This window comes from Panthera pardus, unplaced genomic scaffold (assembly GCF_024362965.1).
Source record: "Panthera pardus isolate Hobbes unplaced genomic scaffold, ASM2436296v1 HiC_scaffold_11, whole genome shotgun sequence".
NCBI lineage: Eukaryota > Metazoa > Chordata > Mammalia > Carnivora > Felidae > Panthera > Panthera pardus.
Genome location: NW_026526666.1, coordinates 15,189,700 through 15,214,683, shown reverse-complemented (window position 1 = coordinate 15,214,683; position 24,984 = coordinate 15,189,700). Strand labels below are relative to the sequence as shown.

The 24,984-nt window shown below is 38.6% G+C and overlaps 1 protein-coding gene across 1 annotated transcript in view; it reads right to left on the bottom strand.

Moving 5' to 3' along the window:
- The window catches only part of VAV3 (vav guanine nucleotide exchange factor 3), a 358,407-nt gene that overhangs the window by 198,506 nt on the left and 134,917 nt on the right, over window positions 1-24,984 (bottom strand). The window contains exon 3 of the mRNA XM_053891674.1: window positions 11-69. Within this exon, the coding sequence (XP_053747649.1) occupies window positions 11-69 (59 nt within the window). The remainder of the gene's footprint in view (window positions 1-10; window positions 70-24,984) is intronic.

Genomic DNA, 24,984 nt, shown 5'->3' with positions numbered 1-24,984 from the left:
TCAAGCTTACCTGATTCCTGTGGCCAACGCTATAGGTGTGCGAGAAAGTCGTGACAGTGTTTCTATAACCTGAGAAAAAAAGGAAAGCGTTAATTAGACATGTACTTCGGGAAAGATAAGAATTTTTTTCAAAGATAATCTTACAATCTAAGATTAACAATGGCAGCAGAAATGTAAATTTGCAGATACCAACAAAAGTACAGAATGGGAAGAGCGGTTTCTGAAAATTATAAACTCCTGGGTTATAATCTAGTCCCTTCTTTAACTGTTACTCTAAGCAGATTGTTAAGCATCTGGTTTACAGTTTCCTTATCATTAAAGCAAGAAGTTAGATGAGGTAATACTAAAGGTCTTCTATCTCCACTTCTACAGAATCTGAAAGATCTTGTAAAGTTGTTCTGTCCAAGTACAGTAGCCACTGGCCACACGGACAAGCTATTTAAATGTTTCTTAGTTGTACTAGCCACATTTCAAGTGCCCAGTAGCCAAATCTGGCTAGTGGCTACTGTATTGCAATACACAGTCATCAAACATTTGCATCATCACAGAGAGTTCTACTGGAAAGCACTGCTATACAGCCAAGTGGTTTAGAGTGTGGGCTCTTGAGCTAGTTCAAACGAGTTCAAATCCTGGCTTTACATTTCATTAGCCAAAAACTTCCAGCAAACTGCCTAACTACCCTAGGCTTCAGTTTTATCATCTGGATACTGCCTATAATCATAGTTAGGTAATTAATAATCATTAGGTTACTGTAAGAATTAAGAAGATAATACATGAAAACTGTTTAAATGATAGCTATTCTTTATAATTGCTAACTTTAAGAAAATTATTCTGAGTATTTTCAGAAAGAGTTTCCTAATCCCTTGACTATCTATCTATCTATCTATCTATCTATCTAAATGATTACTTATGAAGACCTTGGTACCTACGCCTAAATGTGCCCTGCTATAGTTTTAGAACCTAGCGATTTTACCCTTCCTTGCCACTTTTACACCTAAGATTATCTTGCTCAAAGAGTTAGCGATGAACCCAAAGAGCTAAAATGTATTTTTCTCATGAAACCTATTTCTATGATAACAGATATAATTTGTCCTAACTCTCAAAACTAAACAAAATTTAAAGAGGTTCTTCTGTAAGTCCTATTCAAAATGAGGGGTGGGGAAGGCAAAAATCTCTCTCTGAGCTGAGTTCATCTTCTAATTCCTCAGTTCAAATACCAAGACCTACTAGCAATGTCTCAGTACGCCACAGAAGTCTCTTAAAGAGTATTAGCCACACGTGTACCTATCTCTTGCCTACTTCAGGAAGAAGTACACTGCTGAAGTTATAAACAGATAGCTCTGGAGCAAGAGAATCTGGTTGAGCCCTGGCTCACAGATTTTAGCTAAGCTCACCTTTCCTAAGCTCTATAAAATGTGGGTTAGGACAACTAACTACCAGCCTCCCCATGGGGTTACTGAAAAGATTAAGTGAGATAATGCCCATCAAATGATTAACCCAGTAAAGGTGAACTTTTATTATATAAAATTATCATTATAGACAAATAAAGTTTAATTGAAAGACTATGCTATTTCTTCCTGGTTTAACTTTTTTGAACATCTGATATGAAAGCAAGACACAATCAGGTATCAATTCCCCATAATAAAGATAAAAGAATCTTCAGTGAATCTGTAAATTCAGAAGATCATGAATGAACAAATAATAAGTTTATCAAAATAAGCTAACTCAAAAATAACCATTTGCTAAAATTACAAAATTATGCATTACTGAGAAATAATCTAGCTTTTGGAAGATTCTGGAATAATCTAAATAGTAGACACATGAATTAATAATACTGTCAAATTTTAGCATCAACCTTTATCCTGATGCACACCGTTTTAAAGCTGTGGTGTTAAATCTGCTATCTGAAATTCTATTTTACGCTATGGTCCCAGCATTGCCATTACTCAGAAGAAAAACAGCAATAGCATTAGTATTAGGTATTTTACGTGATATATTTCACCACTGCTATTTTACATTATAATAGAAATATATTTTATTCTTTGAGATATTTTCTATAAAAACGATAATGTATCTAAAGGTAAGAATGTATTTTGTGTCCCTTTTCCCACCATTGGTACTATTCACAACCATCCCCATCCAAGACCGTTGTTTGAGTTTTGTGTACAATTGTCCGCCAGGGGGAGCCAAAAGACAGTCTATCACTTTAGTCCTGTATTACATGTTTATAAAGTACAAACATTTCTGAAAATCACCAAGATGAAATCAACTCCTATTATTTACTTAAAAGTATTACTTATTACCATTCAGTAATAGAAAAATAAAGATACAAATTCAGTGGACAGGAAGGATGGAAGAATAATACATAGCATGTCTTAAAGGAAATCTCTCAGGACCATCTCTCAGTTTTGTGTCTATCTGATCGTACATCAAGTCCATCCATTAATTCTAAGTTTAGCCAAAGCAAATAAGTCTGTTTAGTCAATGTAGTGTTTTTAGAACAGTGTGTATTCTATAAAGGTGGAGCATATCCGGATTTGGAATAGACAAGTATAAAAATTAATGCCAGATTCTCCTGACATTAGAAACATTCATTCAAGAATATTTACAAAAGAAAATATCCCCAAGGGCAGCAAGACTATTTTCCCTGAAATTTATTGATTTATAAATTGTTACCTCAACATAATATGAAATTACAGACATGAACTCACAAAGGGGTAACTTAGTCAGAATATTTGCAAGTTAATAGGACAACCACCAACTAGCAAATCCATGCTATTCCTTGTTTGTTAAGAAGAGCAGCATTTTTAAGGAAAGTAAAATATTTCCAGATAATATAAGTAACAGTTACTGTGGGAGGAAGGTGGAAGAGGTAAGAAGGGCTTCTATATGCTTGCTTTAGAAGGTGGGATTAGATCCCAAAATCTATGAAAGATCATTTATAAAGTTTAAAAAGGAAGATACCCAGGTCAAAACTGCATTTTAGAAGATCATTCAGCACAGTGAAGGATAAACAGGGGTAGAAGGACATGGGATACAGACAAGGAGTCATGAGACCTAGTAGTGGGGGGGGTGGGGGTTTCAATCATCCAGTTGAGAAATGAGAAGTCTACACCAGCAGCAGTTGAGATAGAGAAGAGGTGGAAATGTGAGAAGTATTTAAGAAGAGTGGCTGATGTATTGTGGAGGCAAAGTGAAGAAGAACTCAGGACAACCTGGATAAACCTTTAAAGTATAGAGGTGGCCAGCTCCAAAGCCATCTACTGGGATGCTCCTGAGCAGGACACTTATTCTGTGTCTCTCCTCATGCTGACCATGAACATCCTGAATTCAGACAGGCCATTCCCTCTACCACAGTCTTCTCTGACATCTCCCACTCCAGTCTGGGTCCTTTGTGTTCCCGTAGGACACAACTCTGCCCTCTACCTATCACCTTTGCTGTTTAAAACATCTGAAAAGGACTCATGTTTATTTTGTCAAACTGAAATAACACAGTAACACACAGAAGTTGTCCCCCCACTCCCACCATGCACACACCTCTGCTTCAAGGGCACCAAAGCTAAAAATCTGGTGTGACTCCTGCACGATTTTGTTCCCTTTTCTTCATGATTATTATTTTAGGTAATATGTTCCTATTATACAGACTTTTCTACAACCTGAGTTTGTCATTTAATAATATATCCCAGACAGCTGTGTCAACACATACAGATCTACCTCATTCACCTTAATGCTGTACAACATTACAGCATACGAGTGTAACAATGATTTGACCATTCTGCTGCCAATGAGCTTTCTCAACATTTGCCTATTAGAACAATGGTGGCATTACCATCCTTGCCAATTATCTTTTCAATTGTGTGCAGGTATTTCTAGAGGAAAGATTCTTAGACAAGATGAGGATGTCAAAAGCATAACCATTGCTCTTCAAAAACTTTTTACACATTTATACACCCCCGAAGAGTATATTAAGAAGATAACAAGGCACTCTAATGACCTATTTACTGTCTCTCCATTCAACAATGAACAACACCTCAAGGTAAGGGAACTCAAACTGCTTCTTCACTGTTCCACTCTTACCACCTAGCTCACAGCCAGGGTCATAACAACCACTTAATACAAAAATATTTGTTGCTCAAACAAATGAATGACTAATACTTACCTTGCAAAATTGTTGCGAGGATTGGGGATAATATGTGTAAAAATATGTAAAGAGCTTAGCCTGGCACAAGCAGGGAATGAATGAATAATTGAAGAAGGAGCCCATTATGAAAATTAAATATTAAATATGAAAAAGAATTGCCTCTCTCCTCAAGTCTAGAGGCAGTATATATAGTGGCAACCCCTTCCCATCAAATTTCTCCCCTTAATGGTGATTTTAATTTAGTTTGAGCTCTTTACTTTTACCATCCCCATTAGGAAGTTTAAAAGCCATAAAAGTTTTCAATAAGAACTGTAAACTAATAAAGCTACCAATTTTAACTATTCTCTTCATGAGACCTTCAAGAAAATTCTTACTTTCTGCTTATCCAGCATATTCATGCTGTTGATAATGTAGTTTGTAATTAAAAGAAGTCATCCATGCAAAAGCAGTATGTTACAGTTACTTCTAAGTTCCTGAGTTAAGGAAGCCATGGCCATAGACAACAACCACAGAGAGCCATAGGAACCAATACACACATCTGCCAAAAAGTGCTAGTTAATTGTGGATTTATCTACTTGAGTTCTCTACCTTGAAGTTTTACCTCTTAAACCTCTCCTTGGGGTGCCTGGGTGGTTCAGTCGGTGAAGCATCCAACTCTTAATTTCAGCTCAGGTCATGGTCTCATGGTTCAAGCCCCACATTGGGCTCTGAGCTGACAGCACAGAGCCTGCTTGGGATCCAATCTCTCTGCCCCTCCCTTGCTCGTGCTCTCTCTCTCAAAATAAATAAACTTAAATATATATATATATATATGTGTGTGTATATAATAAAACATATATAATATATAAATATAACAATATATTTATAGTATATGTATACATATAAATTTAATTATATATGTATATATATACACACATATGTACATATATATACACATATATATACATACACACATACTTCTCCCTGATCTAATGGAAAGGCTATTATCAAAATTCAGAAGCAGAGAGCTGAACTCACCATTAGTTCCCAGGGAAGTGACACTTCAGGGAGGTGGGCTCTACAAGGCAATCTGGTGGCTGTAGACTTGAACCCCAAGTGCAAGACAAGCTTAGTCATTCAAGAAAGCTCTGTAGCACTGCAGCACCAGAGCATCAAGTTATCATCCAGCAGCTGAAGCTATAGGCAGGAACGCCACATCATGGTTCTTCCAGGCTGATAGTAAATGCCCCATGTGGTCATGGAGGAAAAGCTCAGAGGACATAACTCAGACAGAACTTGGCTGGGAGTGCTGGACTGAATAATTCAGACAGAAACACAGGCTTATAGACTCAATCAGGTGCAACCCAGAGACCTGGTATTACCCAGGCACGCCAGACACCAGACTCTCAAAGAAGCCTAATTCTAAACCCAACCAGATGGTGACTATCAGACTAATATATTTTACCTTAAGCCTCCTAGGAAATCAACAGACCTCATTATCTTAATTTTCTTTGCAATTCTAATTTCACACAGTAAATTGCCCCATTAAGATACACTGCAGCTTAGTGTCATAGTTCTAGCAGCACATTTTACATCTTCCCTAAAACACCTGGTTGTTGCTTTGAATACTGTAGGATGCTGCTAGAAAATGTGTGGACCACCTCCCCTACAGGCAAAGCAAAGCGGAACAGCCAGATAAGATGAACTGAACAATATTTCTGTATCAAGAAGATTGTGCACCATGAGAAATGAAATTGAAGTGGACAAAAGAGTATCTATATAGGTTAAATGCATCCAAATTATGTATTGTTTGTGCAGGCCTTGGTAATGATCATAAAAGTAAGAATTAGTCTATACTTACTGTTTTGAAACCTCAAAAGTAAAGCCCTACAGAAAAAAAAAGAACCTCCTTTTAGGAGGTTAGGGGCCTCCTGGCCTGGTTAGGAGCACAAACTTAAGACTCAGATGTTCTAATGGAGATTAAAGAGTACACTAATCATGGTGAGCACTGAATAATGCATAGGATTGTTGAATCACTATTTGTACACCTGAAACTAATGTGACACTGTATGTTAACTATCCTAGAATTAAAATTAAAAACTTAATTAAAAAATCTGCCTGGCAGATAATTGAACTCTTCAAATGTTGCTTTAAAAAAAAAAAAAAAAAGACCCAGATGTTCTGAGTTCAAATCTCAGCTCTGTCTCTCACTAGCTGGGTGGCCATGGGAGTTAAGCATATGCTCTGTGCCTTAGCTCCTTTACCTCTCTCAGTCTCTGTCTATAAAAAGCATATAAAAGGATGCCCCATACTTCTGCTATTTCCTAATGCCACTGTGGTCACCGTCATCACTAGTAAAATAACACGTGGTCTTTGCAAAGCACTTCAGAAAATACAATGTGAGATATCTATCTCAAGTTAACACAGGATGTAACACGAAGCTTTCCAATGGCTGTGCATACATCTAAAAGGTTATACCTCTGTTCAAGTACATGATGGCCAGTGTCTAATACTTGCCAAAAGTCACTAAGTTTATCTAACTATAGCATTCATTAGGTTCAAAAAAAAAAAAGATTGTGGATGGTAATTTTTTTTTCCTTACTTATTCATTTTCTTCTCTCATGTAATTAATTTTCCATGTAAATATTCAGAAAACAAAAACAAAAACTCCTGTCATGCAAAAGTAACTCTAAGAGCCCAAAAACAATCACACTTGACCTTGCCAAAGCAAATGTTAAAAAGAATGCCCCATGCCTAGTCAACTCATGAAGATAACACATAATAAGAACTATAATCACATACAGTTCACATAGAATTTAAAAAGCTCTAAGAAGTGACAGTACAAAGGGATGGGTTTAGAGAAGCTTTAGCATACATCTCCCCATAATCTCCATGCCTCATTGCCTCAAATAAATACAAAAATCTATGTAAGTAGGCTGTCATTTAATAGCAATTTCAAGACCAGTCCTTTGGTTAAACCTCACCCCCACAGGGCCACATCTCCCAAACTCCATCCAATACAGAAATTTTAAAGCTACCACATTTTATTCAATGGTTCTTAATTATTTTAAGTCATAGCTCCCTTTGAAGTACATTGAAAGTCCTTGGTTTTTTCCTCGGGGGTTGGAGTGGACCTGTATGTATGTATGTGTATGTATGTGTATGTACGTGTGTGTGTGTCTGTGTATATATCTATGTATATACACACCTACATAAGTATACACAACTCTGAATTTCATCTCAAGAAATCCAGGAATCTCTTGAAGACCATTCATGGATTTCCTAGACTCTTGTTCAACCTCCTTTGCCTATAAGGAAACCAAGGTCCAGCAAAATTAACTAGCTCGTTCAGGGTCAAAGAGCCAATAGCAGAATTGGTGTCATAACCCAGGTCCCCTCTCTTCTGTCCAGACTATTTCTCTTTCTACTTTACCACGCTGTATATAAATCCCCTGAATTTATTCAGTGAACATTTACTGAACACTCACTATAGGCTAGATATACCTGATACACTCCACATGTTGCAGGTAACAAAATAGAGATTATATACTTCCCCCTTTCAAAAAACCCACCATTCATTGGGAGGGAAAGAGCATATAGGTAGTAAGCAAAAACACAGACCTGGTATTACAAAGAACACCTGCAGCCCAGGGGAGAGAGCAAGGCCAGATGTCCCCCTCGGCCTGAAGGCTAGAGCAAGGATGGCTCAAAGGGCTTTTTAGAAAAGGTGACCTTGGAATACATCTTGAAAGGCAATCGGGAATTTCCCCGACCCTTTGTCTGCAGGTTAATAGAGAATTACCATCCTCTGAACCACCCACTCCATGAGAACACTTGCCTACTCAGAGCAGATTCACACGTACCTTACTGTCTGAGAAGCTTTTTGTAGTTGCCATTTCCTGAATAATATTTTTCTTACAGTGGGTATTTTGCAGGTTCCAAGAGATGACGTCATTAAGCAAAATTTTTTTAAATTTATTTTTTTAATTTACATCCAAATTAGTTAGCATATAGTGCAACAATGATTTCAGTAGATTCCTTAATGCCCCTTACCCATTTAGCCCATGCCCCCTCCCACAACCTCTCCAGCAACCCTCTGATTGTTCTCCATATTTAAGAGTCTCTTATGTTTTTGCCCCCTGTTTTTATATTATTAAGCAAAAATTTTTTTTCTAAACCAAACGGACCTGCACTTGTCTCAGGATCCATTTCTATACCACCATGGTCTTGCTGTCTGTGCATTCTGGGCCTCTGAGCTCTACCTCTAAGACCCCAAAAAGAGTACCTTTCCTTCAAACCTGCTTCCCCTTCCTATGCCCAGGGAGCCTACAGTCTCACTCCTGTCCCGACACTGGGAAATCTTTCAGACTTGTACTTGTCCTTCACACTGCACACCTAAATCCTATCACTTCATCCTTTTGCATCTCTCTCAGATCCAACTCCTTCTTTCTTCCACCTCTCTGGCTTATCCCAAGCTCTAATTCTTACTTCATTTACTGGAACGGCCTTCCAATGTGTCTCCACGCCTTCAGTTTCCCTCCCCTCAAACTCGTCTTCTACTCTGCTATCATACAGGCTGTGTGACACTTCAGAAGTGTCCATGTCATACACCACCACCAACTCCGTGTCTACCTTGAAATTCTTAAATGTTACCCCTCACGAAGAGATGAAGTCACCAGCACTCAGGAGTCTTCGGTAGATCTGATACACTCCCTATGCCCTTCCAGGCTCACCCTACTCTCCCCATACCTTCCATGTCTAGCCCTGCCCAACCACCTGGCTTGCTGTGCTCCAGAGATTCTAGAACCTTTCACAGAAACCCTACCAGAGCATAAAATTCATGTTACTACAATTCACAGATGGTGTCAAAATAAAAATATTTCTACTACAGCGTAGGCAGAAAAAAGGCAAACTGGCAGCAGCATTGTTAATTTTCTCCCACCAAGTAAAAGAGGCTGTAAGTAACTTTTCCCAAATGCTGTCTGAACCATCTTCTGGGTCCAAATACCAGAGATGAAACTTGGGATTCAGCAGTGCAGAGTTAGCTGTCTGGAAGCACAGTATTTAGTTAGAAATCAGAACGAACACAAATATTCACTGCTTCTCCTAAATTTACACTGGTGTGTTGCAGTATGTTGAACTCAGGAGGCAAATATTAAAGAATTCAATCGTTTGTACACAACTGTAAAACAAACGCTTTAGTTCTGAAAACATGACCATATTTGCAAGTGATTCCCTGCCTCTAAGCAGAGCAGAGATATAATCCACAAAGACTAAGTGGCCATTTTAATGTTCACTACCAAGCATGGGAATTTCACCGTGGGTCCCGCAGGTAAACACTGATTACTCCCCACCCCATCTCAGTAACAACTCTAGCAGAGCAGCTCTGTCTTGCCAGCTCATTGGGAGCCTTGGTGCATTCACACAAGTCACTTGAAGCAGACACATCCTGTGCATTAGCATCAGGCCAGAGGAGAAATCATTTATGTATCTCAAGTACACAGGGAACGTTCTATGTGACTTAAGGGACTTGGAAAATAAAATGAATTGTCAAAGCTGCCCACAAATCATACAGCTGGGTCAAAGTCAACACATTTTCCACACTTGACGTACTTTCAAAGTCATGCAACCCGCCTGCAAACATTTCTGCTACCTGAATGCTGCCCACACAGCTATTACCACTTTAAAGGATGAAATCGCAAAGAGTCCGGGAACAAAAAGGCAATGCCAGAATGACAGGATCTGACAGTGGAGCAGAACACATCCCTTGTGCCAACCTGGAAATGTCCCATTTTCAGTCCCAGCCTCAGAACTGCTCACAGAGAATAAGGAGGTGTAAGTTATTCTCACTTTTCAAATCACCTAGGAGAACACACCTTTACCTGCAAGACTGGGAGAGTTACAGGACACTCCTTTCACATCTCTATGTTCTGGTAACACTGGTCATTTCATACTTCTTAAAAGTACTCATTTTCATATACGCTTTAACAATTAAAAAGCAGGTAAACTAATTCTTCATTATGTAAGAAATGGAGTTTCCAGGGGCGCCTGGGTGGCTCAGTTGGTTAAGCATCTGACTTCCGCTTAGGTCGTGACTTCATGGTTCACAGGTGCGAGCCCCGCATCAGGCTCTGTGCTGACAGCTCAGAGCCTGGAGCCCGCTTCAGATTCTGTGTCTCCCTCCTTCTCTGCCCCTCCCCTTCCCGTGCTCTCTCTCTCAAAAATAAACAAACGTTTTAAAAAATTTAAAAGAAGAAAAAGAAACTGAGTTTCTAGACCTGAGATGGCTGATAGAAATATGTGAACCACATACACAACCTTAATATTCTAAGAAGCTACATAAAACATAAAACCAGAAAACATAAAAACAGGTGAAATGAATTTTAATCATATATTTTATTTAGTTCATTATACCTAAAACTTATAATTTCACTATGTAATCAAAATCTAAATCAAAACATTTTATGCTGGTATTTTTTTCCATACTGAATCTTCAAAATCTGGTGTGTACTTTACAATTACAGGTCACCTAATTCTGACTAGGCATATTTCCTTTTTGGAGGGGGGGACGGAGAGGGAGTAGAGAGAAAGAATATGCACGTGCACAAGCTGTGGAGGAATAGAGGAAGAGAGAGAAGCTTAAGCATACCCCACATCTAGCATGAAGCCCAACGTGGGGCTTGATCTCACAACCATGAGATTAAGACCTGAGCCGAAATCAAGAGTCAGATGCTTAACCGACTGAGCCACCCAAACACCCCCAGATTAGGCACATTTCAAATGCTCAATAGCCACATGTGGTTAAGGGCTACCACAGTGGACAGCATAAGTCTAGACAAAAGTTTTCAAAGTGCCTAGAGTTATGGCAGAAAAGGAAACAGATCCATGATGGAGAAAAGATTGGACCAAACTCCTCAGTTTACAAGTATAGGTGGTAGCTTAAGAGTGACGTGGCACTCCCAGGGTGTCAGAGCTTGATGTGGTCAAAGAGCCAGTGCCTACACTTCTTGATGCCTATGGCCATCTCCAGTGGAAGCAGCGGAAGCTAAAACAATGGACTTTAAAAAGGGAGTAGGGAGCCACTATGGTGAGGAAGAAACTACCACACAGACAGGCCTTTTCTACTTAACACATCCCCACTGTCTACACATGTCAATTATTTGACTGTTCTCTTAGTCAATCTGATGGCCACCCATCAGGACATTCATCACCTATCACATGTCAGGCTTGGCCCTTAGAACACTCATTGGATGAGTGTGAAATAGGGTTGGAGAAGCAAGTTGGAGGCAGACAGCTTCAAGTGCCTGGCTAGGGAGTCTGCATATATTATTTATATGAGGAGCCAGCAAAAATTTTTGAGCTGGAGAATGAACTGTCAAGAAGCAGTGTGTCAAGAATACTAATCTGTTGCGGCATAAAATAGCTCAGAGGAAGGAGCCTAAACCTAGGAAGTTGTTTTAACAAAAGCCTAGCTGTGCATTGGTTTTAGGGGAGAAAAAGAATGTGACAAGCATTATGAAAAAGGGATCAACCCAACTTGAACATTACTAGATACACCAAATCCCAGAGGCAAGAGTCTAGCTTGAGCAAACTTTAGGAAATCTGATCTGACTTCAGTTCGTCAGAGTGTAGAAGATACACTAGAGAGAGGATTAAATCCAGGCATCATTTAGAAACTTGATGCTGCCCCAGTGGGGACCAATGATAGCTGTGGTTGACAATGGTCAAAAAAATTGACCCAGAACTGTCAGGAGTCTCAAGTCTGTGAGACTGGGATATGTCACCTCAGGGCTGCCAATCTGAACCTGTGTTAGGCTGGATCTACAAATCTCAAACTGGCGCAGGGGTAGTCTGGTTTCCTACTGAGTGATTTGCAACTATTTGTGGTGTGTGTGTGTGTGTGCGCGCGCACACACATTCTACCACACATGAACCAGCAGTCATAAAATAAGGTTTCTATGGAAATACATCTGATGCAGTTTTTTCCCTTCGTCTTGCTTTTCTACTTTTCAGTCTTTGCTGAGGAGCATGCACAATCATGATACATTAAGTTTTCCTTTCCAACCAAATTATATTGAATTTAATCAGCTTTTTCATATTCACTTGCATTATGATTTAAGAAAAAAGATGAAGATTAACTTTTATTTTTATTATTTAATTTCACTTTGAGAATCCTTCTCTCTTGCACTGCAAGTGCTTGCTGATTTTCTCTTTAGGAGTAACTTTAGTTGAATTACTTAAATAGTTATTTTTGAAGCAGTGTTAACTATCTGTCACTTTAGATCTCCACAACCTGTGGCCTTTAAATCCTGAAAGGGATATGACGTTAGGAGTCCTGGAAGACTTCTTTTTCTGGAACTTGGATATTTTGCAAGGAGTATTTTTTGGTCATTAGCTCCTGAGTGCATGTGGTTATTCCAAGATAATCTGAATTTCCTCTAGGGTTTAGTGTTTATCAAGAAGTGGCTCAGAAGAAACAATCCAAGGCTGTAGAAACGTAGATCAGCCCAGATGGGCAAAATGACCCCAGTGAGCATATGGTGCCAAACTCTGATGGTCCTGGTCCCAAGTTTGTTTGTTTGCTTTTCTGATACACTTTTCTGTTTCACATTTTATCTCAGGTTAACCTCAGATGAAGTATTTCACCTGAAGAATGAGTACAGTTTAATTATATGACAAAAAGGAAAAATAAAGTCACCAAAGTTGAAAATTCTTCATCAGAGTTATCCAGGGAGGCATCTGCTCTCTCTTCAGAAGCTGCTTCTCAGATCCTCCTTCCAGCCTACCTTTGAAAACAGACTCAGACATTGGAGGCACCAGAGGCACAGTGACCCGCTGCCAGAGGTGGTTGGTTTTATCTGTAAAGCCAATTCGCCTTCTGGCAAAGCACAGCTCCCGATTGAGAAAACATCTGTAAACAGATGAAATTGCCAAGATAACTCATGTCTAAATACCTTAGTAATTCATGGCCTTTAAACTCTTGCCATGATGGCATCCTTCATGACCCACCACGACATCAAAATCCCTATGACACATTAGGTAATGAAATGCTTTAGAGAGAACCAAGCCAGATCTACTTTAAATTGGTTTTTGTGCAATGGTAGATCTAATATTTCAGTGTTGATACGGTTTTCTTTTTATTATCGTCCTTTTTTAAAAAATTATTTTTTTGGGGCGCCTGGGTGGCTCAGTCGGTTGAGCGCCGACTTCGGCTCAGGTCATGATCTCGCGGTCCGTGAGTTCGAGCCCCGCATCGGGCCCCTGTGCTGACCGCTCAGAGCCCGGAGCCTGTTTCAGATTCTGTGTCTCCCTCTCTCTGACCCTCCCCCATTCATGCTCTGTCTCTCTCTGTCTCAAAAATAAATAAACGTTAAAAAAAAAATTAAAAAAAAAAAATTATTTTTTTAGCGTTTATTTTTGAGAGAGACAGAGACAGAATGTGAGTGGGTTAGGGACAGAGAGAGAGAGGGAGACGAAGCAGGATCGAGGCTCCAAGCTGTCAGCACAGAGCCTGACACAGGGCTTGAACTCACGAGCTATGAGATCATGACCTGAGCTGAAGTCAGAGGTTCAACTGACTGAGCCACCCAAGCACTCCTTATTATCCTCCTTTCTAACCCCCCCCCAAATAAATATCCTGTCAAAATATAACATATTTAACAAGTTTTGAAATCTACATGATCTTTTGGGGCGCCTGGGTGGCTCAGTCGGTTAAGTGTCCGACTTCAGCTCAGGACATGATCTCACGGTTGGTGGGTTCAAGCCCCGCATCAGGCTCTGTGCTGACAGCTCAGAGCCTGGAGCCTGCTTCAGATTCTGTGTCTCCCCCTCTCTCTGCTCCTCCCACACTCATGCTCTGTCTCGCTCTCAAAAAATAAATAAACATTAAAAGAATTAAAAAATCTACATGATCTTTTAAGGTTCTTTTCCCCAGAGAGTATTTGACAGCAACCTGAATTAGGAGAATAAAATCCTGGGGTGCCTGGGTGGCTCAGTGGGCTGAGCGTCTGACTTCGGCTTGGGTCATGATCTCGCAGTTAATGAGTTCAAGCCCCGCATCGGGCTCTGTGCTGACAGCTCAAAGCCTGGAGCCTACTTCTGATTCTGTGTCTCCCTCTCTCTGCCTGTCCCCCACTCATGCTCTGTCTCTGTCTCAAAAATAAAGATAAATGTAAAAAAGAAGAAGAAGAAGAAAATCCTACAGTGGCAGCCGAAACTCAAACATTTATATCCAGTTATTAAAATGCACTTAAGTCATGAGTCTTGCACTGCTGAATAGAGAAAGGAAACCCAGACCAGTAGATGGCCCTGCATGAAGTCAAACATTCATATCCTTAGGATTTCTCCAAAGGGACATCTTGAACTGGATGTTTCAAAGCAGCTATTCTGACAAGGCCAGGTCGAAACAGCCATGCTTATTAGGAAGTAATGAACCAAAACACCCTCCTGACTGTGTCACATCTCAGATGCCTATACTGATCCTCACCTCATCCCTAACTCCATGCCATCAGATCCTAAGCCTAAGAATGGGATAACTGATTATTTGAATTTAAAAAGCAAAACAACAGAAAAGTTTAACGTTTTTTTCAGGCCACATCAAAAAGTTCCTGGCATCAAATGGTATAGAGTGGCTCTTAGAAAATGACCTTGTCAGGGCGCCTGAGCGGCTCAGTCGGTTAAGCATCCAGCTTCAGCTCAGGTCATGATCTCACGCTTTGTGAATTCAAGCCCCACATTGGGCTGTGTGCTGACAGCATTGGATTCTGTGTCTCCCTCTCTCTCTGCCCCTCCCTCACTTGTTCATTTTCTCCCCCTTTCCCCCTCTCCAAAATAAACATTAAAAAAAAAAAAAAGACCTTGTCAATAGGACTACCTCAAAAAGTCAAGTAGCCAGCATGGGACTACATGGAGGTTATGATCCTGGTTCCAGCTGTGACCTTCCTTGAGACCATGATAGACCGTGTGGTTTCTCTGGGCTCCAGGCTTTCATCTCCAAAATTATGAGCTAGCTGGATCTCTAACCTCAACTCTACCCAACCAAGCTGTCGCACTCCCAACTCCAAACAGTGAGCCAATAGTGGTATAATCTTTGCCCGTTATTTTTTTAGAAACCAATTCTCTTAGAAACAAGATGTTACACCAGTGTGCTGGACTGGCCATAGATGTTCTATTCATTGATGTAAATGATTCCATGCAAAGTCTCTATTTTTTTCCTACTAAAACATATAAATATTAGTTTCCCTCAATAGATGATGGGTATAATTTTTTGACCCATGACCCCTTTAAAAAGGATATATATCTGTTTGGGGCCTAAATAAGCATCAAAGACTTAGAGAGCACAGTATGTTTATAAGGTGTATGTAAAAATAAAAGCTGCCCAAATTCCTGGAAATCATGGCAGAGTCGATTTTTATGACAGTCTGACAAGTGCAACTCACAAAATGAACATGTACTGCTGTTTGTAAAATAAACGCTTAAGTATATTTATGCTGATTTACCATGAGAGTCTTTTTCACATCCTAAGTGCATAGTGATTAAAATTTTTTTGCCACCAATACATTTGACTCATCTTTTTACCTTCTCTGCTTCAAAATCTTAAATAGTTTAATTCAATCAAGTTTATCTGCTTTTTGGTTCTAATGAGAAAAATGACTTTAAAAGTAAAAAAATGTATGACTTCAAGGTGGGATAATAAAAATCCTAAGATTACTGAAATGTACAAGGTACTAATTTTAGTAATTTAGTACTTTAGTAATTTTTAGTGACCATTTTTCTGTGTGTCAGGAACTCTACAAGAACCTGTGAGGTAGGAATTAAGCTAATTTTACAACGCAGGAAACAGTGATGGAGGAAGTTCACACACCATCTGACAGCTGAGGGGACTCCCAGTCAACCACTTGAGCTTTCCTTTAACACCAGTCTACCCTTCAGTAACACTCAGTCTTGGAGAAGTTACTCTTTTGTTCATTTTCAAGATATCCATCAATAAATACTTACTTAGCATCTACATATGCCATAAATCCCACTCGGTGTCAGGGATAGAAAGAACCGTTAACATGCTCAAGGCGTTCCATATGCTACAGAAAAGAGAGAGGTCGGTCAATAAACCATTGCAGTCAAGTGTGAGGAGCTAAGAACGAGGTGCTCATAGGGCTCCAAAAAGTCCAAAAGAGTCGAGACCAGGCAGATCTCTGGATCAGGGGAGGCTTTCCAGTGAATTATACTGGAATAAAGTTTGAAAGCATGATTAGAGATGTGTTATGTGAACAACTGTAGTGAATGACACTCAGGATATAAAAACAGCAGACACAGAATGCCTCAGTAATATCACTGCTTCTGAGTAGGGTAAAGAATGACAAAGGAGAAATACGAAGTTAAAAAAAAAATTTTTTTTTAATCTTTGCTTTTATATGGGGCAGGAGTCCTCAAACCTTGTCCTGCACCAATATCACCTGGATGACAGATTGCTGGGCCTCAGCTCCAGGGTTTCCCATTCAGTTGGCCTAGGGCAGGGCCTGAGAATTTGCATTTCTAAGAAGTTCTCAGATGCCAGTGATGCTCTTCATCTGGGGACCACAGTTTGGGAACCACTGATATAGAGAAACAACTCAAGGACAGATTTAATTCAAGAGCGCAGTTTTAAAATGTATTACCTTTCTCTATTAATCTAGATAAATTCTTTTTTAAGCTTTTTTAATGTTTATTTTTGAGAGAGAGAGAGAAAGAGGGAGAGAGAGAGACAAAGAGAACGCACACGCCCATGGGAGCACAAATAGGGGAGGGGCAGAGAAAGAGGGAAGACACAGAATCCGAAGCAGGCTCCAGGTTCTGAGCTGTCAGCACAGAGCCCAACTAGGGGGCTTGAATCCACGAACCACAAGATCATGACCTGAGCCAAAGTTGGACGCTCAACCAACTGACCCAGACGGATATCCCTGGATAAATTATTGATTTAAAAAATGGAAAGTAACTACATACAGGTCTATTTTGGGTTTTTTGTTTGTTTTTGGAGCTAGTGAGGACACAAGTGGCGAGAAGGGCAGAGGGATTGTTCTATGCTCTATGCAGAGCTACATGTGGGGCTGGATCCCACAACGCTGGGATCACAACCAACTCAAGAGTCAGATGCTCAAGTGACTGAGCCACGCAGGGGCCCCCATACAGGTCTATTTGATATAAACAGTATTGTGGAAGGAACAAAAACCAACAGAAGAGAATTCTAAGGAAGCTGAACATACAATTCAGTTCATACACTTTTGAACATTTACTCTAATTGCACCTTCTAAAAGCCAGGTTGTTTGAGAGTGTCTCTTGCTGTCCCACTGCTCTGTATAATGGAAGAGGCCTGTGCAGAATTAGGAAGGGGTACCCTCAGACACGGCTACTGAACCATCATAGTCCTCTGCCCACATTCCTTCCTTCCCAACCCCCAGCCGGACAGCTGCTTGTGCATTGATAAACAGGATACTCAAGGACATACACTGAACTCTCAATAATGGTGGCTATTTATCGAGGAAGTAAAACTTCTACGGAATTTCAGTTTTGTTTTTCTTTTTTTTTTTTTTTGACATTTCCTGTTTATTTAGCAAATTATCACAGGTCAGGCACTGCTCTATTGCTTTATGTATTAATTCATTTTATCCTCTTAAGATCTTTATTGCTAGTCCCATTTCACTGACAACGAAACTGAGTCATAGTGAGGTTAAACAACTTGCCCTTGATGCACACAACTGCAGGGCACAGAGTTGGGTTTCAAACCCAGGCAAAATGCTCTTATTGACTATTTAGGCAAAGGAATACATTTAAACTTCCATACTTTCCAACTCAAATGATTCCCACTCAATTCAAATAGTGATGTAAATACTCTTTGAAAAATAGTTTAATATTTTTATATTGTTGGAAGTTTTACTAATAAGCGTACACAGAACTTCTCAATGCAAAGATGTTTTCAGAATTGTACAACAAACAGAAATGCTTTTCACACTTTCTCTTCATAAGCTCTGTGAAGCCAGTCCTTTGTTCAAACAAAATATTATCAGAAGCCCAAAACTGAAAACTGATGAAAGCAAAGCTAATCAGAAAAAAGTAATAACGTAGAGGTGAGAGACCCAAAAATTCGAGGAGTAGCAACCTGTTTCTTGGGATAATTATAGTACTTTGAAAGAGTGTTTTTCATTTCGCTATGTTAAGTGCTGGCTTTAAGTTATGCCACGTCCTATTTGTACCTCATATAATCTATTGGCATATGTTGAAAAACCAATTGTGAGAAATTTCCTGATTCAAAATCAGTTTCCTTATTTCCCTTTTCTGTTTATGGTCTTCACTCATGGAAGAGAGAAAGATGTCAAGTCCTAGCAGATTGAAAAAAAATCCAGAGTCAAAGTAACACAAATATGACCCCCAATGTCCTCCGTTTAATTTTTTCATATCCAAATGTGTTAAAATCGTAAGTGAACGAAACATAAACCAAGTCACCCCCCAAAAAATTGTCTGGCATAAACACAGAATAATATGTAAATTAATAACATAACTTACTTGCCACCAATAATGACTTCTTACCATTTTCAGTCCTTAAGGGTACGAACATATTTTGGAATATTTGACACAATTTTCCATCCTGTGAAAACACTAATTCTAATTTGAATCCTATATAATAAAGCATGGCAACAAATCGTAACCACTGGTTATCTTTTTTCTCCAAATGAGTTGTCATTCATTCTAACGCTATAGAGCAAACTTGATGTAACCACAAACATAATGATGCACAGTGAATTTTATTTTCTGGTGCTCATGATCGTCACCCAAAAAAAGAACTACTTTAAAAAAACTCTTGTTTTTTTGTGTCAGAACGATCACATCAAATCAGAGTACTTTTGTAAGAAAGAATATTTCAATCCAAACGCTAATGCTTTCTTCTTGCTCTTTTTTCAAATATTTTATTTCAAATAGATGTTTCAAAGGGCAAGACTAGATACTACAGAAACTTTCTTTCCACTGTAGTTAGACTCAATACTTAGCACTTAAATCTGCTGCTTATTTCTTTATATAGTGGAGACTTTATTCATCCCTATACTACAAAAATCTGATTTATCTTCTGCTCTTAAATATTGAAACAAGGCTTTTTGGAGAGACTCATGAGATTGGATTATGTAGTGCCTATTTGATTCCATCTAATATCCCTGCTCCTCTGAGGGACAAGTCAGAAGGGAGGGCAGGGTAATGATGCTCCAGGGCCATGCACATGGTCTGGTACATTGAGCACATAGTAAATCTCTGTAAAGAGCGCCCTCTGGCATTCCCCGGTGTACAACTGGCATGACAGGCCAGCCCCATTTTTCTTCCTTTACATTCCTAACCTCTAAATCTGACTAAGCTTTGTGAACACCTGAGCCCTAAAAGATACTAGCAATCCATGTAAATCTTGGCCTTTTGGCACCACCTTAAGGAAGCATTAGATGAAACTTAACTTTAACGAAATGTTTCTTTAAAAGCAATGGAAAATGCTTGCTGGATTTTCCTTTTCCTCTTTTGTAGTGAATGTGGCAACATATTTCAGTATCAAGGTCCAGGATCAGTAGGAACAGAAACTGAGCAAATTCTGATTGTTCCCCTAAAGAAACTTCTACATGTACAAATAAGAGGCAAGTGTTGGGATTTAATAATTTACAGAAATATAGTGCTCAGGTGATCAGTCAAGACCCAATTTTGGCTATTTTCACACACTTGAACAATTATGATGGATTTCAGAATCCAAATGCCTGTTTAGAAAAATGCTTTCAACATACATATTTAATTAGGTCTTAAAATAGAGATTTTACACAATGTCCTAGGAGGCTTAGCTGACATAGGATTTCTTAAAGTTTCAATGCTAAAATGTCCATTTTTAGTAAAAATATGAACACATGTGGGCTAAGTAATGCTAATGCTTAGAAAATGCTCATGAACAAGGGCCATTGCTGAACACAGGATTAACACATATGGATGAAGAAAGCACTCACACTAAGCTTAAGAAAGTGCTTCCAATGAAAAGTGATTAGCAAAGACAAAAGCAGTGAACACACATAAAAAGCAAATTCCCAACAGCCACATCCTTTTTCACATTGCTTTTAAAATTATAAACACTATTTTCTTACAGTCTCTTTTCCTTGGCATATATTTTTTATCATGACTACTAGAAAAAGGAAATTATACTAACTGTAAAAAGTCAGAAAGGCCCCTGCTCTCAAACCCCACCACAGTGGGGCACTTCATGATCCAAATCCCCACTAATGGTCAGCTTGCCCCTACAACTTGTCCTCAGTTCCCACACAGTAAGATACAAGGCAGGAGAGACTCTAGATAGATCTCTTCCAATTTCAGATGTTGCCTCAATGACCCATGGCATATACTTTTTCACATAAAATGTTTTTTTTAGGGTTACAACAGGTGCATTTAATCAATAAATAAAATGTGTCCTATTGTTGGACACATGAGTTTTTCTCCCCAACTTCTCAAAATTATAAACAATGACGAGAATGCTTTTGTATCTAAATATTTATCCATGCATCTAATTATTTCCTGATAATAATTCCTAGCAGGGAAGCTGCTGGGCCAAAGGGTATCAACATTTTAAAAGTTTTAATGTATACTGCAAACCTCAGAGCATTTATTTTTTTATAACTTCCCTACAGATAAGCTATTCTAAACTGCTCACAAGCCTGAATGAAACCTGCCCAGAGGGAAGGGGACTGTTGTATTATCAGATTGTGCCTTTGATCCTCAGGAAGAATTCCGAGGTGCTCTTATGATCTTTTTTCCTCCTTAGTGCGATTCTTACGTTGCTCTTGGCAACTGAAAAATAAGCAAAACTATACAGTTCCTTTCTTAGAGCTACTACTTGAAGGTTTCCTTTGTCCACTATCAATTCAGCAACATCTTGGGGTGGAGTCATGACTATAATTAGATACAACCTAAGAATATAAGATTATGACTCCCAATGAAAAGAAGATCACAGAATGAATAAAATATGTAACTCATTGAACAAGGGAGATCACATTTCTAGAAAGAAAAGAACATTGCTGTGTCAGCACCGGGTTTGTAGTCCCTGGACAGTATACTTGACATGGCACAGACATCAACTGGATTCTTAGAATCCTTAATACATCTCTAATTTATACTCAAGTCAAATCACAAATATTTTATGAGCATTTGCAGTGTGCAAAACTCCATTCTAAATATTATGAGGGAAACAAATCTGTAAACCAAGGGGCTTACAGGTTAGGGGAAGAGACCAGAAAAATACATTCAAAACGCATTAAAACAGGGTAAAAGATATTTAAACAACACTCCAAAAACATTAACATAAAAGTCACTTGGCAAAGGCCCTAACTCATGCAATTACTGTGGATTACAAACAGTTTTTATAAACAAATCCCATTTTATCCTATAATTTAGGATACCAAATTTGCACCCACATTACAGTTCCCTCCCAAATTACTCAAAACATTATGAAACTGTGAAAGCTAGAAAAAAATTTTTTACAAAATACCTTTTTATTTTTATTTCTTTAGAGCAAAGAAAATTATTTGTGAAGAGTTCAAGGATTTGAATTTCCTAGAGAAACACTAATAGAAAGCCTTTCAGAAATAGGCTACAGCAGGGCACCTGGGTGGCTCAGTCAGTTAAGTGTCCAACCTCAGGTCACAATCTCACAGTTCGTGGGTTCCAGCCTCGTGTTGGGTTCTGTGCTGACAGCTCAGAGACTGGAACCTGCTTCAGATTCTGTGTCTCCCTCTCTACCCCTCCCCCACTTGTGCACGTACTGTCTCTCAAATAAGTAAATAAACTTAAAAATATAGGCTCCAGCATAATTTATTACTACTAGAAAATGACATGTAGTAACAACATATTGTCCACTATAAAATGTTTCTAAAAGTTTATGTTTATAAAAACCGTATTTTCTGAAATAATCTCTCCTCTTTTAACTAGCATATCGCCACACAAGAAAAAGTTGATAAAATTCTGCTGATAAATTGCCACTAATTAGGCAAGCCCTAGAGACTCCTGGATGTCAACCACAGCAGCCTGGACTGTGATTCTCAACCTGGAACCGCAACTCCAGCTTCTGGGAGTCTGGGAACAGTCATGATAGAGGTGTGGATGGCACGCTGGCATTCCTGCTCTTATCCATCCCCCTCCATCAGCATGCTCCCTAGACCTTCAGAGACACAGAGGACCACTGGGTGAGAACAGAACAGAAATACACAGAAAAGGGTGGCAGAAGCTATAGGTGTTCTCAAAACCAGAGGAGAATGAAGGTCTTATGTAGGGAATTGAGCAAATCAGACTTTCTAGCCACACTTTCTGTTTCAAACACTCTATTTTCATCTGTAACTAAGGAAATTATGATCGTTTTTTAGATTGGTATGAACCAATTTTGCTATTTCATGAAAATTCTGTATTTTCATAAAATATAGTCTCATATGAATGTTGTTTTAATCCTTATATTTACATGACAAGACTAAAACATGTTTTGTTACACCTTGGGCTTTTTCGGTTAGTAAATCTATGGGATATTTCTCCCCTCAGTGCTTTAGTTGAACAATTTTATCTTTCTATCCAAACATAACCACCAAATAGATAATCATGTTACAGCAAGGCTTCCAAACACATTTTTTCCATTCATCTGGATGTCCTGCGATCATCCCACTATGAACAGTAAGAAGACACCAGGAAAATGGGTGAAAACAGGAACATCTGGCAAGAGAACCAGACATCAAGGAGGAAAATGGACAACAAGGGAAAGAAAGGCAGCATGGAGAAAGAGAAATTTCTCCAAAATTTTCTCCAAAAGAAAATTAAAACAAAAAGGCCAAACATATAGAAAGTCAAAAAGCAATTTAAAAAGGAAATAAGAGATTAGAAAACAGTATTCTCAAAAATGTCTTTTCATATCTGGAATGTGCAGAGTTCCACTTTTGAAAGTCCTTTCCTCACTCATGAATGTGTTTGAATTTAACACATAATTTTCTTCTAAGATATAAGGCCACATACAGAAGATGAAAGAAATAATATTGGCAAGGTTTTTGTTTTTTATTTTTCCTTTTTAAATCTCTGTCCACACTCGGGAAGCAAGGTCTTAATAATTCTAAAGCTGTATGGAAGGTGAACACATATTTTGAAGAGAGAGCACCATATCAAGCGATGCCCCAAGACTCAGTCTATGCCTTATACTCACAGATGATGTGGACAAAGAAACAGTAAGCCCGACAACCACACCTGTACAGGATGCACTACTGAGCATGATTACTGACCTGCACAACAGAAGAAGTAGGCTGACATTTCAAAGTAGGATGACATTTTGGGAAAGTCTCACACAGAAAAGCAAACTAGAAAGAAATCTGGCCAGACATAAATATAAAGGGAGAACTGACTGAACATGATCAGATTTGTGAAAAATTAATGACCTCCTCACCCAACACCAGAGAAATTGCACGTTAAAATTTTTTGAAAAAATTTTATAAGATAAATGTGTCATGATTGGGAGAAATCATAATGGAACATTTCAAGAGACTAGAACCCATAAAAATGTACAACTATCATCTAGCAAAATAATCATAAACAGACTCAAGCGTATTAAAGACAAAGGGTTAATGCTTTTATTATCCAAATACCTCTTACAAATCAATATGATTAACAACCACAAAGAAAAGTAGAAAAGGACAAATTCAAGGAAAAGAGATACAAATGGCTGTTAACATTCTATGAATCAGGACTCCTCCAAAAAACAAGTGCCTTTTGTCACTTCTCAAAGGGATTCCTATGTATCAAGAAGAATACAGGCTGAAATTTTTGTTTTAACATTTTTCAAGTTGCAACAGGAAGTCATAAGCACCACATCATTTTCTATGAGTGGACAAATCAACTATGCTCAAATCAAAATGCTTGCCTTAAAAAAATACCTCCTCTTATAGGAGGAAACAACAAAATTAACAATGGTCAGCATAAAACTATACAAATCACCTATTCTTAGAATATTAACTTCAAGAAGAAATATTAGATTATCACTAACAAAAGTTTAGAGGGAAGCACAGCTCTACAAGTTCTGGTTTACAGGAAGTTACTTAGCACAAAGGCTGAATACATTAAATTATAATTCTGTCAGAGGCTGCTGACAAAAATGAAACCCCTGTGCACAGTAACAATCTCAATGTGGAGATGTCTCAAAGAAATATATTAAGTGGGAAATCCTGTAACAGATGCAAGAAGAAATCCTAGCAAAAATAACCAATCAATTCCTACATGTGTTGCATATAGGTCTCTTTCTATTACCTAAAATACCCTGATAACTGCTGCACTTTCTCATGATTTCTTATACTGCTGTGCTTTCTCATTTCTTATACTGATTTCCAAAGAGGAGGAAGAGTGAAAATTAATTGTATGCACCTGTTCAATTCCAGATGTGAACAAGTGTGGTTCAGGTCATGTATAGAGTACTATTTTTAATGTACTTAGCATTAAATTCTATATGGAGAATAATATGCACAGAACTCAAAAGCCCAAGTAGTGGTTGATTCAGAATGGTTAAATTAGGTTCCTTTCTTCCAATGTCATTAAGACACTTTACACTAACTAGTAATCTACATCCAAGGTTATAAATTTCCCTACTGATTATCAACCAAGAACTTCTTACGGGTTTAACACCAAGAATAGGATAAACAGAAGTATATGTTATGGTTCTTCCCTTAAGGACTTCAGGGTGGAGAGGATATAAGAATACGATCATTAGAACACTTGTTGCAATTAGAAAATGCCACTAAATAATGAAGTGTAGATTATAAATATTTAAGTAGCAAAGAAAGTACAGGAAGGAAGTCTGGAATACT